Genomic DNA, 14,076 nt, shown 5'->3' with positions numbered 1-14,076 from the left:
ATTTAAGAATAATATTTCTGCCTCAAACCAACGCTGAAAATAAAAAAAGAACTCAGTTTCGTCTCAGCACAACAGCATTGAGGTGACGTCACATGACGTTGTATTACGCGAACCGCAAACAGGAAGTGCGTGCAACAGCGTGCTGCGTGACTAAACGAAATATACACATGTTGCTGGTCTGAAGATTTATCTGCCAAGCTACGAAAACGCCGAAAGCACGGTGACAGCAACATGGTGAGCTCGTTTTAACTCAGCTTGTATCATATAATGACCTTTAGGAATATTAAATGAATAGAAATATAGACAACTTAGCGAATTTGCTAAAGCTAGTCTATGCAGAAGTCGAATTTCAATAGAATAAGGTTGTTAACACTTCAGTATAAGGACCAATTCTCACTATTAACCGAAAAAAAAACCTTCCCAGAAATTTCCACCTCAAATACCATTACAGCTATCACAAACCATCAACTTTTTACCATTACAATTATTAACAAAGGTTTACTTGTAGTGTTTTCTGGGACATATTTAATAAGGAATTAGTGGTTTTAACAAGCCACCAATAGAAGGAGACCAATTACCAGTAGAGACCAACAGTTACCATTAAAACCAACACAAGTCCCATTATAACCAGTAAAACCATTACAAATTCTGTTGTTGTTTTTTTCAGCAGGACAGTTGCTTATTAGCATGTCTATTATTGACATATTGGCTGTTTGTTTCTTATAAAGAACATATCTGCCTGACTATATTCCACATCCCTAATCCTACCCAGCACCTACACTTAATAACTACCTTACTACTTATGAATAAGCACCAAATTAGGAGTTTATTGAAGCAAAACATAGTTAATGGTTTGTTCATAAAAAATTGGACCTTAAAGGTTTAGTTCAGCCAAAAATTAAAATTATGTCATTATTAACTCACCCTCATGTTGTTCCAAACCTGTAAGACCTCAGTTCATCTTCGGAACACAGTTTAAGATATTTTAGATTTAGTCCGAGACCGTTCTGTCCCTCCATTGGAACTGTGTGTACGGTCTACTGTCCATGTCCAGAAAGGTTCTTTTGCGATCTATGTAATGGCGTCATTTGCGATGATTCCCCTTGATTCAAGCCTTCGGTTTACATGCGCTCATAACACTAGCACAGAATCAGTTCAGTTCAGACGCTCTGTGTGTCGGTCTGCTTCACGCTGAATCACACATGCGCAGTATCATCAGCTCCTCATTTCTCGAATCGGATGCGTCCGACAGAAACGGTTCTTGGTTCAGTGTACTGGTGAACCCAAAACCGATGCAACCGGTTCTTGACTTGAGAACGAGTCAATCTTTCGTTTGTTATCTGGCTCTGCTCGGTGTTCATCTTCAGTTCTCTCTTCACAGCAGTCCAGTCAGTGAACTGTTTGAGTAAATGAATTACTCCGGGATATTGGTTTGTTTTAACTCCGAGGGAGTGTCAGCCACATTAAACAAGTTAATAGCTTAAGTCATTTGTGGATTAATGCGTATTAGAGACGCGAACCGTTTAAAATGATTCCGTTCGATTTGGTGAACTGCTTTGTTTTGAACTGTCTTACAACAGACACGGAAGAGAAGACAATGCTGAATAAAGTCATAGTTTTTGCTATTTTTGGACCAAAATGTATTTTCGATACATTTATATTCTAACCCACCCTCTGATGTCACATGGACTACTTTGATGATGTTTTTCTTACATCATCAAGTATACCGTACACACAGCTTCAATGGAGGGACTGAGAGCTCCTGGACTAAATCTAAAATATCTTAAACTGTGTTTTGAAGATGAACGGAGGTCTTACGGGTTTGGAACGACAAGAGGGGGAGTCATTAATGACAATCTACATTTTTGGCTAAACTAACCCTTTAAAATAAAGTGTCACCATGCAGTTACATATTAACATTTATTACATATACATAATTTAGTAGTAATAAAGTGACATATTAACAAAATAATATATATTTATGATTGCATTTATAATTATATCGCTAACAAAATATTACCATGTTTTTGACTGTTTAGTAATATTGTATATAAATATGTATTCAAGTTCTATTTATTCTTTTTTAAAGGCACCTACAGATTTGAAAAATTTGGTCAGAAGATTTTATGTACTTCAAGCTGAGCGTGTGGAGGCATACAAGCTATTTGAGGAGTCAGTTTATTTCTGTCTGTCTGTCTCTGTCTGCATGTTTGTTTCTCTCTCTGTCTGTCTTTCTGTCTGTCTCTGTCTGTGGGTTTGTTTCTGTCTCTGTCTGTGTCTCTGTCTGTCTCTTTCTGTCTCTCTCCCTGTCTATCTTTCTGTGTCTCTGTCTGTATGTTTGTTTCTGTCTGTGTCTCTGTCTGTCTGTATCTCTGTATCTCTGTCTGTATATCTATATCTCTTTCTATCTGTCGTCTGTCTGTCTGTCTGTTTGTCTGTGTCTCTATCTGTCTGTCTGTATCTCTGTCTGTTTATAAATGTGTCTGTCTGTCTATCTGCCTGTTTGTCACAGGTTATTTGAGGTAACAGAGTTGTTGTTTTTTTCTCAGGGGTCATGAGGCGTATTTAAGGACGGGGCCCCACTATGACTTCGAGCACTACAAACAGCTGGTACATGAGATAACGAAAGCATTCTGCGGCATTTCCAAAGAGGTTCTGCAGATTAAAGAGCAACTGCACCAAGACTTCGACCGGCCCGACCTCTCCGAACACATTGACAAAATGCAGATTAAAGAGAAGGAGAAACTAGAGCTGGTGGGCAATGTTGTTTTTTCAAATGTTTGGCTAACATGACACAATATGCACTGTAAACAGATTTAATCTATTTTAGATCTAATTTGCTTTTCATTCCAAATTTTATAAAATAATGAATGATTAAACATTGATGCTGCAGATACTTCGATTCATCGGTTTGGAAATGAAAAGTTGAGTGCATTGCTTTATGGGATACAGCATTTCAGACGCTGAGTCATTAAGAAATTTTATAGGAATGTTAGGATGTGCACTGTCAAACATATTTTAGTTAAAAATGTATGTTACTTAAGCCCCTTTCACACTGCACGTCGGACCCGGCATATTGCCAGAACATTGCCGGGTTGCCTTCTGTGTGAAAGCAATCACGTCCCGGGATTTATTCCGCCATTGAATCCGGGTCGGGGACCTAGTAACATTGCCGGGTTCGACTCGGGACGAGCGCTGTGTGAACAAAAGCCAGATCTAATGCCGTGTCGAAGTGATGACGCGCATTATCGCGCGACTCTTTTACCGGCTGTTTTGAAGGAAGATCAATGTTCGCGACAAAAAAATATGTGCAATATGAGATCAGTTAGTTCCGCGCTGACGCCGAGATTGTTCGCTTGCTTCATTGAAAGTATAACGTTTTCGACTCGTATATTACACATCACGCCCTGATGTCACATGTCGTTACGGGATCTTTACGAGTTGTGTGTGTGATAGCACGCACATATCCCGGGTCATCACTGGCAGTGTGAAAGTGCAAAATCTAGCGACCCGGGAACAATTCCCTGAACACTTTACCTGTGTATTTGCCGGAATGGCAGTGTGAAAGGTGCTTTAGACAATTCAGTCCTGCATAACTTAATTTAGCTTGTATAATTATTTTCTCACCCCTTTTTTTATGCATCAGACTGAAACGGTATTGAACCAAATGTATCTGTTCTGTAATTGGTTACTGTATTCTTAATTTGTATCTATATTTATGACTTTGCAGACAGCTAAATTACAGTTGGCCAAGCAGAATGCCCAGGATCACCCAGAAGATGAGGATTTCCAAGAGAAAGTCCGTGAGATCAAACAGGAGTAAGTGCAACTCTGTATATATATTTAGCATATTTGAAAATGGTTTTATTTCATAGAAATTTGTAATTTGTCTAAATTACTTATTTTATGTATTATATTATATTATATTGATTAGTAATCATGTGTAAAATTAATATTAATGAATGATGTGTGTGTGTGTGTGTGTGTACAGGTGCTGGTCATATAATTAGAAAATCATTAAAAAGTTGATTTATTTTACTAATTCCATTCAAAAAGTGAAACTTGTATATTATTTTCATTCATTACACTCAGACTGATATATTTCAAATGTTTATTTCTTTTAATTTTGATGATTATATATAAGTTTCACTTTTTGAATGGAATTAGTAAAATAAATCAACTTTTTGTTGCATGCATATGTGTATATGTGTGTGTATGTATATACAGTATTGTTCAAAATAATAGCAGTACAATGTGACTAACCAGAATAATCAAGGTTTTTCGTATGTTTTTTTATTGCTACGTGGCAAACAAGTTACCAGTAGGTTCAGTAGATTCTCAGAAAACAAATGAGACCCAGCATTCATGATATGCACGCTCTTAAGGCTGTGCAATTGGGCAATTAGTTGAATTAGTTGAAAGGGGTGTGTTCAAAAAAATAGCAGTGTGGCATTCAATCCCTGAGGTCATCAATTTTGTGAAGAAACAGGTGTGAATCAGGTGGCCCCTATTTAAGGATGAAGCCAACACTTGTTGAACATGCATTTGAAAGCTGAGGAAAATGGGTCGTTCAAGACATTGTTCAGAAGAACAGCGTACTTTGATTAAAAAGTTGATTAGAGAGGGGAAAACCTATAAAGAGGTGCAAAAAATGATAGGCTGTTCAGCTAAAATGATCTCCAATGCCTTAAAATGGAGAGCAAAACCAGAGAGACGTGGAAGAAAACGGAAGACAACCATCAAAATGGATAGAAGAATAACCAGAATGGCAAAGGCTCAGCCAATGATCACCTCCAGGATGATCAAAGACAGTCTGGAGTTACCTGTAAATACTGTGACAGTTAGAAGACGTCTGTGTGAAGCTAATCTATTTTCAAGAATCCCCCGCAAAGTCCCTCTGTTAAAAAAAAGGCATGTGCAGAAGAGGTTACAATTTGCCAAAGAACACATCAACTGGCCTAAAGAGAAATGGAGGAACATTTTGTGGACTGATGAGAGTAAAATTGTTCTTTTTGGGTCCAAGGGCCACAGGCAGTTTGTGAGACGACCCCCAAACTCTGAATTCAAGCCACAGTACACAGTGAAGACAGTGAAGCATGGAGGTGCAAGCATCATGATATGGGCATGTTTCTCCTACTATGGTGTTGGGCCTATTTATCGCATACCAGGGATCATGGATCAGTTTGCATATGTTAAAATACTTGAAGAGGTCATGTTGCCCTATGCTGAAGAGGACATGCCCTTGAAATGGTTGTTTCAACAAGACAATGACCCAAAACACACTAGTAAACGGGCAAAGTCTTGGTTCCAAACCAACAAAATTAATGTTATGGAGTGGCCAGCCCAATCTCCAGACCTTAATCCAATTGAGAACTTGTGGGGTGATATCAAAAATGCTGTTTCTGAAGCAAAACCAAGAAATGTGAATGAATTGTGGAATGTTGTTAAAGAATCATGGAGTGGAATAACAGCTGAGAGGTGCCACAAGTTGGTTGACTCCATGCCACACAGATGTCAAGCAGTTTTAAAAAACTGTGGTCATTCAACTAAATATTAGTTTAGTGATTCACAGGATTGCTAAATCCCAGAAAAAAAAAATGTTTGTACAAAATAGTTTTGAGTTTGTACAGTCAAAGGTGGACACTGCTATTTTTTTGAACACACCCCTTTCAACTAATTGCCCAATTGCACAGCCTTAAGAGCGTGCATATCATGAATGCTGGGTCTTGTTTGTTTTCTGAGAATCTACTGAACCTACTGGTAACTTGTTTGCCACGTAGCAATAAAAAAACATACGAAAAACCTTGATTGTTCTGGTTAGTCACATTGTACTGCTATTATTTTGAACAATACTGTATGTATATATATATATATATACACATATATAATGTACACTCGTTTGTGTAAAGAAATCAACTATAAAAATAAAAAGTATTTATTATTATGCTTTAAATATTTAGCTGTTTGTTTCTTGCATATTAGTGAAAAAATGTTAATTGATCAATAAAATAAATGAACAGGAGTAAGTGCAAGTTTTTCCTAAACACCTGACAATGACTATATATATCTATCACTGTTGTAATGTTTCGTCCTGGTTTTGATGTACAGTTCTTGGTTCATCAGATTAATGGTTAAAACCTTTTGTTCTTTTAAACCTCCGAATAAAAAAACATTTCTGTTCTCGCCATCTCTTTCAGTATCATAAAGAATTCAGCAGCTTTGAGTGAGATTCTGCAAGACTTCAAGTACGACTCCGAGGAGCCGGAGTGAGATTCAGTCAGTCTCAGGAGACAGAGATGGATTCAGATCCTCTGTGAACTTTCCTTTCTAATGAAGAGTCATCTGAAGTATCGATCGCTCTCTCAGGCGTTGCATAGACAGAGTGCATTGCTGCTGCTGATGCAGGCTTTGCAATGCAGATTTTTATTAAAGAGAGTCTGGCATTTTTTATTTCATTATTTTTTATACCTTCAGAATAGCTTGTGACATTTTGTTTGCTAAACCAACACAATGTTAATTTAAAGCATTTATCTGTTCATTCTGAATGTAAATAACATTCATTATTATATGCATAATAATAATAATATTCAGCAAAAGCTAATGTTACAAAATATATGATTCCTTAAATATTTTGAAAAATTTATACAGAAAAAACTATTTGTACATAATGATACAGTATTTACATGATGTTTTTGAACACAAGATGACAAAAAATAGCTAATTGCATTTCAAATACCAATTTAAACTTGAGTGTTTAACAATTAAAGGGACAGTGCACTAAAAGTAAAAGTTTGTCATTATTCACTCACCCTCATTTAATTCCAAACCTGTATGTGTTTATTTCTTATGTGGAAGCTTCAAAAAGCACACAAAAGTGGTCCATGTGACTTTATTCAGCCTTCTAAAGACATATGAGTAGTTAAATGAACTCAAGATTTATGAATGAATTATACAGATAGGCGCATTAACTGGAACTTCTGATTCATTCAAAAGATCTGGTTCCAAAGAACGATTCATTCAGAACATCTCAAATTCTCTCATGAACTAGCTTTTGGAAGGATATCATGGTTTTCAGTGAATAACAAATCAAATTTCAATGTGTTTGTCACCTAAAAACTATTATAAGACTTCAGAAGAATTAACCACAAGTCAGATTTACGATGCTTTTATTGTGCTTTTGCTCATTGTAGAGCTCGGCAGCCCCAGTTCTCATTCACTTTATAAGTGAACTATCCCTTTAAGACACAAATATTTAAACAGTCTTAAAGTGTTGCTTCCGAATTCTCTAGAAATGTTTTGTGTTGTCTGTGATGAGTTGCAAAGGTCTTTTATTTTTGGATGAAAGGTCAATAAGAATGAGAGAATCCCCCATTATCTCCTTTTTTTTTTGCTTTTTATACTCTCTCATAATTTGGAGTCTTTCTTTGTTTTTAATGCCCTCATAAATAACATGTCTGAGACAAAAGCGCTTCCTTTGACGTATTTGATGGGGACTACAGCAGGAGGCATACAGTAGATCATGTCGCCAAACGACAGTCTTCTTGCAGATCCCTTCAGAGTCTTGGCTCATCCAAATGAAAGTCTCAAGCACTGGAGAGTGATAAAACCCTTGTTGTCGCAGGCCCCCGCAAACTCTCCCAAGCCTTCTTTAGAGAGTTTCACTATGATTTACCGCTTTGTAGTACCTGAAAGGCAAGAGAATGGCATTTACAAGTGAATGTGACGAGTTGATATATGGGGACAGAGAAGCGTAATTGGTACCAGCCATTCTTGTGGCAGTTACAACGTGTTCTTCAAAGGGACAGTGTGACTGATGAAGCGACCTAAGTTTCCCAACAGTCGTCAGTGCCAAAGCAACAGTAACCACTGAATCGGTTCAGAGAGCGTGCAACGGATGTCGGTTAGCGTTCGAGAACGCCACACAAGACTTCTCGGGCTCGGTTCGCAGCTGAAGCTTTGCCGCGCAGTCTAACCTAAAAGGAATTTATTAGCATTCCAGCTGATTACTTTGAGTGGCTGTTTCCTCTCTGTTGTGGTAACGTCTGAAGATTATATGATGTTTCGCTATTAGTAAACGCAAGCAAATGTGAGCCTATTGATCAAAAGAATAAACAGATCTTTTGGTTCTATTTTTTTGTGGGGCACATAAAACTTCAAAATACGTGTTTTTTGTTTGTTTGTTTTTTCGCAGAGGGCCTGTATCGTGTGTGCCAACGGGTCTTGATATGTCGCATAAGGAGGTGCGTTTTGTCCTTACTGACCTGGTCGTGTGTTTTCTGGGCTTTCTGCAGCCAGACGCGCCATTGGTCGTAGAGTTTGATGCTGACGTCCGTACAGCCGTAAGAGTGTTTGCGCATCCAGCCGAAAAACTGCTTGAGCTCCTTCCTTAGCGTTGAGTTGTGCTCGCTGGGCTTCGAATCACACGAACCAATATGTGACCTGTCTGTTTGGGAAATGACAATACATTAATGTGATATTAAATGAGAGTTTTTGGTGATAAATTATACAAATTGTACCTGTAAATATTGGTGGCAAATTCAAACAAAAAATACTCAGGATTCTTCAATTTGGAGTCTATCACCCAGCTCTATGCAGTACCCATAATTAGATTTTATTAAATGAGTCTACATATTTTAAATTTGAATCATCTAATAAATGCATTTGTAAGACATTTGTTAAATTCGACCCCAGTTGAGGACAGTTGCTTAAATGCTGTCGATTGTGCAGTGTTGCCCTGAGCGATGTGCACCTACCCATGAATAATAGGCTATTTACCAGCTCCCTGCTAATGAGCTACGAAGCATTAAACACAGAATGCAGGAGGGGGAGCTCAGACTTGCCATAACTCATAATGCTTGGCATAAAACAGAGCTTAATAAGATCCTCTCTTTAATGCAAGACATGGAACATAATTTCTTATGAACCAAATCTGTTTCCACTAAGTTTCAGGTTGACCGGCCCTTTAATCTGAACATTCTCTAAAGACTTTTTTAATTTATTCATCTAAAAAAAGGCCAAAGAATTCATCAATTGTCCCCTAAAGCGCTCTGACATTTTGCTAAAGTCTTTTGAATCCACTTGTGAGAGATCTCTATCAAGTAGCTTGATGTTTTTTTCAATGTTTACATATGGTTTGAATCTAATTAGCCTTTGTGATGCAGAAGTCTAATGTGAAGTAAAGGGACACTGCATTATTACGTTTTGATTAAACTTACCAATGCCAGGTGTCGACGCGGCAGTCGAGTGGCTCCAGTCGCTCCAAATACCTGCTTTCTTTGAGCCGTAGATGCCTATTGGGTTGCAGCGTACCTGGACGAAATACACTGTGCCGGCCCTGAGACCCGCTAACCGACAAGAAGTCTGGTTCCCAGCATCATCTATGACCTCATGAGAAATAGAAAATAAAAATTACAAATAATCTAAGCATGTGGAAAGCTGTTCACCCAAACATGTAAACTCTGTCTTTTCCTACCTTCATGTCATTCCAAACCTTGTTAAAGTTATGCAGGTTTAAAAGAACATTGTAATATTGGTCCATAGGACTAGTGCACTATATTCCAATCATTCTGAAAAGAAAGAGTGTAATTATAGCTGATAATCGTCCCTTCCAGTGAGATGTTAAGTGTTGGATCCTTGCATCAGTGAGTTGAATGTGGGAACTGGATTAGTCAGTTAATAAATAAATCATTCAATTAAAAAAATGATCAAATAAGTTAAAAAGACTTCGAATATATAGCACACAAGTCATGTGGAATACCTTTATGAGGCAGGATATCATTTTGGGGTTAGGTTAAGAAAGGAGTAGCCAGGAGATTTCTTGAAAATTCTAATTTTGTGTTCCACAGAACAAGGAAATTTGCATTGAATCACATGAGGCTGATTAAAGATTAACATAATGTTCATTTTGGGGTCTTAGAATTTAGCTCCAATATACCTGCTTGGAAGTTTTTAGTGATCTTGAAGACCTTTATTAACTGGTTCAGGTGTGTTTAATTAGGACTGGAGCTAAACTGCTGGTTGGTGGTCCTCAAGGATCAGGATTGGACACCCCCTCTCTTTTGTACTAAAACAGGGGTGGTAAATCCTGCTCCATACTCTTGAAATTAAAGGTTATTTATTGGTATATATGGTTCCATAAAGAACCTCGAACGCCTAGTGATGTTCACATAAAACCCATTGGTTTCCAAAAGAACCTTTCAGTGAACAGTTAATTATTTTCTTAGTGTGAAAAACATAAAAAAATCTAACAAACATTTTTACATAAAAAAAAAAAAAAACTTTGTGGAATGTAAAGATTCCATGGACATTAAAGGTTCTTCCTGGAACCATTGATGCTAATAAAGAAACATTATTTTTAAGAGTGAACTAAAACATGGTTCTTTTAAGAACTCTTCACTGAAAGGTTCTTTGGAGATCCAAAATGGTTCTTGTGTCACTGCTGTGAAGACCTTTTTTTGGAACTGCTCTAAAACCAATTAAACACCTGAACCAGCTAAGGTCTTCAAGAATTTCAGACAGGTGAGTTGGGGCAGACTGGAGCCAAACTCTACAGGACATTGGCCCTCAAGGAGCAGGATTTGCACTCGTCTGGACTTAACCATTTTAGCCATACCTTCCATTCGTCGCTCTCCTCCACACGGTATCGTATCTGATACTTGGCCTGAAATAGGTAGTCTTTCAGGGCAGGAGGACTGCCCCAACGTACACTTAACTGATCTTCCAGATCTCCAACGCGGCTCACAAGGACATCAGGAGGCGGATCTGTAGTTACTGAAAGGAATATTTCACAACATCAAACGCGTACGAAAGTAATTTTCGGAACTCTTGATTAAACCCAATAAAAGTAGGTAACTGTTAAACTATTCTTCCTTTCCTTCCTGCTTGTAATTGAATCTCCCAATAAACCTTCTTCGACGCTCATTAGCTAGATGATATTTTGCCGTAACTACGGCAATCTCCCGTTTCCATTGTTGTTTGAAATGGTCGTGCTCCACTGCTACGTTTTTTAATCAAGCTTGCCTTTAGGGCAAAGCCAATCATGGAGAATTCCAGAGCTTATTGTTTCAGAAGATGAGGAAATGAGGCCTTAAAGATGTAGTAATGTAATATCTTTGCTTTTCTCAGCAAAAAGTGCTGATTGATGGATGTAGTTTAATTGTGATTAATTCGATTAATGCATTGGTATGTCAAATAAGTCATTTGATTTAGAATTTTAACCAATTGCCAACAGACTTTCAGCTGCCCATTGACCTTTAAAGTACTATTTTCACGAGTTGCCTTTTGGAAACGTTTCAGCTGTTGGAAAGTGTTTTTTATAGTCTGTAAAAATCTTTTCTCGCAGACGAGTGTGTGCACACCATATGCGAGACTTTCAGATGGTTTTGTGCAAGTTAGTAAGCATGAAGTTATCCAAAGTCACCTTGATCTCAACCTCAATTTTTTCCACCAAACTTATATATTTTAGACTTACTTACCTACATCTAAAATGTCTAAGGTGATGACATCAGAAGTGGCAGAGCCGAGCTGATTGGATGCCTCCACCCAAACTTCATATGGAGTGAAAATGGCAAGGTCACGAGGAACGTAGCATATATACAGCTGTCCTGTGTATTCCTCACAGTCTTTCTCTTTACCGTACCATCTAGATTGTTATACAAATGAAAGAGTTGCATATATAAAGGGATTCTTGCAAAACAGGTGTGGGTATAAAGTTTTTGGGTGTCAAAATCTCACTTTAGTTTGTACTTGAGGATGTATTTGGTGTTGATGAATGTCTCTCCTTGACTTCCCGGACTCCATCTGCAGCTGAGATCCTTGGTGTTTCGTGACCAACATGTCAGGTTGACGGGTTTCTCAGGGGGCGCTATATGTCAAATTAAAATAAAAAGAAGAGGACAGCATGAATATTCAAAAACACATGGCAAAAAAACAAGCTGGAAGTGTTCACAAACTCACAGCCAACATAAAGACATGATCCAGCCAATACTTCTCCGTTGCTTCGGTGGCAAACCAGGTTGTCTCCTGACCGCTGCATGGAGCCATTGAGTTGATGGAGTGTGATGCTGGATTCGGTCGGACTAAGGACCTTATAAGTGTTTCTAGCCAAGCGTTTTCCATTCAGCGTCCAGTACAAGGATCTAGCTGTTATTTCCAGCTCAGCGCTAATGGTGCACACTGCAGTCAAACTCGAGCCGATATGAAGCACTGGATCCTGGGGGGATATGACAGCCAAGTCTGGGGGTCAGAAGAAGAGGAGATTTCATGATTCCAGCAATTTTACAACTGGATTTATGACCGCAGTTGGAAAGGTCGCACAAGGTCATTTTTCAGCAACTTAAGCGGTTTTCCATCTTGTAAATATTCGTCTTGTGCGTCCACAGAGCTCATATTTTTTCATGTTTAAGACAAATGTTCAGAGGGAACGATGGCTGGATTGGAAGAGCTAGGCTACTACTGGCCTTCAGGGAACCCGGGTATTGATACAGATCATTTCTGCTCCTGGTGGGAGGCAGACAAACTCTTTAACATGTGCCACTGGACACTAAGAAACACTGAAAAGTTGAGAAAACAAGACTAAATAATTAATGTATAAACTACACTTCTAAAAATAATGGTGCGATAAAAGGTTCTTCACATCGATGCCATAGAAGAACCATTTTTGGTTCTACAAAGAACCTTCCAGTCAATGGTTCTTTAAAGAACCATCTCTATCTGGCCTTTTTATAATCTTAAGCACCTTCTTTCACAATAAAGAACCTTTTGTCAAACAGAAGGGTTCTTTAGATGTTAAAGGTTCTTTAGAGAACCATTTAGACAAAAGGTTCTTATATGGCATCATGAAGCACCTTTATTTTTAAGAGTGTATCATACTGTACTTGTTAGGAAAGACTTACCATATTGGAAGCATTTCATCCTTTAGCATTGTTTGGAAAAACTGACCAATGAAATCAATGAAAACTGACCAGTGAATGAACAATTCTATTCACAATCATTCTCAATCATAACTCGACTTATTTTACTTTAGGCTATTCTGTTTATTAATACACAGTTGGTATAATATTGTAGATCTATTTACATCTTAATATAGCATGTCTTTACACACTTTTGCATTAATTTCCATTAGTTTCTTCTAAATGCAAGTTATTATTATTGCTGTAAACGATTATAAGGTCGCCTTTAAACAGTATGAGTTTTGAGAACATTTCTGTCATTATATCACAGTTAAAATGGATAAATCTTTCTTTAACTATTGAATTTTACCGTAAACTAAGACGAATATGACATATGAACATGAGTAGAGATGAAAATGAAAACATAAACACCTCCGACAAGACCTTTAATTGAAGATAAGTTTGTAGACATATTCTTAAACAACTTTACTTCAAAGTAAACTTCAAATACACTTAAAACTCTACTTACGTGTTGTGAGCGCATATGGAAGAACCGCAACAAAAAACAACATGACGACTAAAATTGCCATTCGTCTGTCTCGCGCGCTCTCAACTCGATTCTTGTCATGTTGATGGGAGCGCGCGCACGCATGATCCATTCTCCTTCACAGGAATTGCTAAAAATTAAAAGCCTCAATCACCAGAAAGCCTCGTAAAAATCATTACTGGTTCTGGGAAGCACCATTATGCGGTGAGGACGCTCAGATTCACCTTCACTCTCAATTTTGGAGAAGAATCAACATAGCGCACGCCTCAAAAGCTGAAAAAGTTTATTCTTCTGAAGCTCCTCCTATGTCTTACCACACAGCCACAAGACATTATTAGGAGCGCATCTGCAGCCAGTGTATTCTTTTCTTTTTTCTTTTTTCTTTTTCCTTTTCCCTTTTTTTTAAAAAAAGAAAGAAAATAAGTATTTATTTATTTATTATAATTATATATTTATTTATTTATTATAAATAATTATTTAAGAAAATAATGAAACAACCCATTATAAAAATAAAAAATAAATAAAAAGTTTGTTCTACAGCCAATACACACGATTAATTTTGTCTACATTGTATAGTTTATAATGGTCTGTTTTGTGCCATGCAGCTCCACACCCAGTGCTACTTTACAACGAACTGGC

At 37.6% G+C, this 14,076-nt stretch overlaps 2 protein-coding genes across 2 annotated transcripts; one reads left to right on the top strand and one right to left on the bottom strand.

The window, feature by feature from the left end:
• Nucleotides 1–101: 101 nt before the first annotated feature.
• rex1bd (required for excision 1-B domain containing) lies at nucleotides 102–6,783 on the top strand. The gene is made up of 5 exons (XM_026197527.1): nucleotides 102–234; nucleotides 2,090–2,172; nucleotides 2,550–2,754; nucleotides 3,731–3,819; nucleotides 6,198–6,783. Exons 1-5 carry the CDS (start codon nucleotides 232–234, stop codon nucleotides 6,268–6,270), a joined length of 453 nt encoding a protein of 150 aa, XP_026053312.1. The 5' UTR covers nucleotides 102–231; the 3' UTR covers nucleotides 6,271–6,783.
• Nucleotides 6,784–6,875: 92 nt separating this feature from the next.
• Nucleotides 6,876–13,737, bottom strand: crlf1b (cytokine receptor-like factor 1b). Its single transcript, XM_026197525.1, has 8 exons — nucleotides 13,420–13,737; nucleotides 11,956–12,234; nucleotides 11,734–11,863; nucleotides 11,475–11,641; nucleotides 10,613–10,770; nucleotides 9,216–9,384; nucleotides 8,262–8,443; nucleotides 6,876–7,685 (listed from the first exon to the last, which is right to left on the bottom strand). The coding sequence occupies exons 1-8, from the start codon at nucleotides 13,547–13,549 to the stop codon at nucleotides 7,662–7,664; spliced, it is 1,239 nt and encodes a 412-aa protein (XP_026053310.1). The 5' UTR covers nucleotides 13,550–13,737; the 3' UTR covers nucleotides 6,876–7,661.
• Between the last annotated feature and the right edge of the window lie 339 nt (nucleotides 13,738–14,076).

The sequence above is a fragment of the Carassius auratus genome, chromosome 22, assembly GCF_003368295.1.
Source record: "Carassius auratus strain Wakin chromosome 22, ASM336829v1, whole genome shotgun sequence".
Taxonomy (NCBI): domain Eukaryota; kingdom Metazoa; phylum Chordata; class Actinopteri; order Cypriniformes; family Cyprinidae; genus Carassius; species Carassius auratus.
The sequence above is the reverse complement of the archived record's forward strand: the minus strand, read 5'-3'. Positions and strand labels throughout refer to the sequence as shown.

Coding starts and splice junctions, on each gene's coding strand:
- rex1bd (XM_026197527.1), top strand. Junction 2,173..2,549: donor GCATACAAGCTATTTGAGGA/GTCAGTTTATTT, acceptor TTTTTTTCTCAG/GGGTCATGAGGCGTATTTAA. Junction 2,755..3,730: donor AGAAGGAGAAACTAGAGCTG/GTGGGCAATGTT, acceptor ATGACTTTGCAG/ACAGCTAAATTACAGTTGGC.
- crlf1b (XM_026197525.1), bottom strand. CDS start 13,549: ATGGATCATGCGTGCGCGCGCTCCCATCAACATGACAAGAATCGAGTT. Junction 11,642..11,733: donor ATCCTCAAGTACAAACTAAA/GTGAGATTTTGA, acceptor ATAACAATCTAG/ATGGTACGGTAAAGAGAAAG. Junction 9,385..10,612: donor AGGAGAGCGACGAATGGAAG/GTATGGCTAAAA, acceptor ATTTCTCATGAG/GTCATAGATGATGCTGGGAA.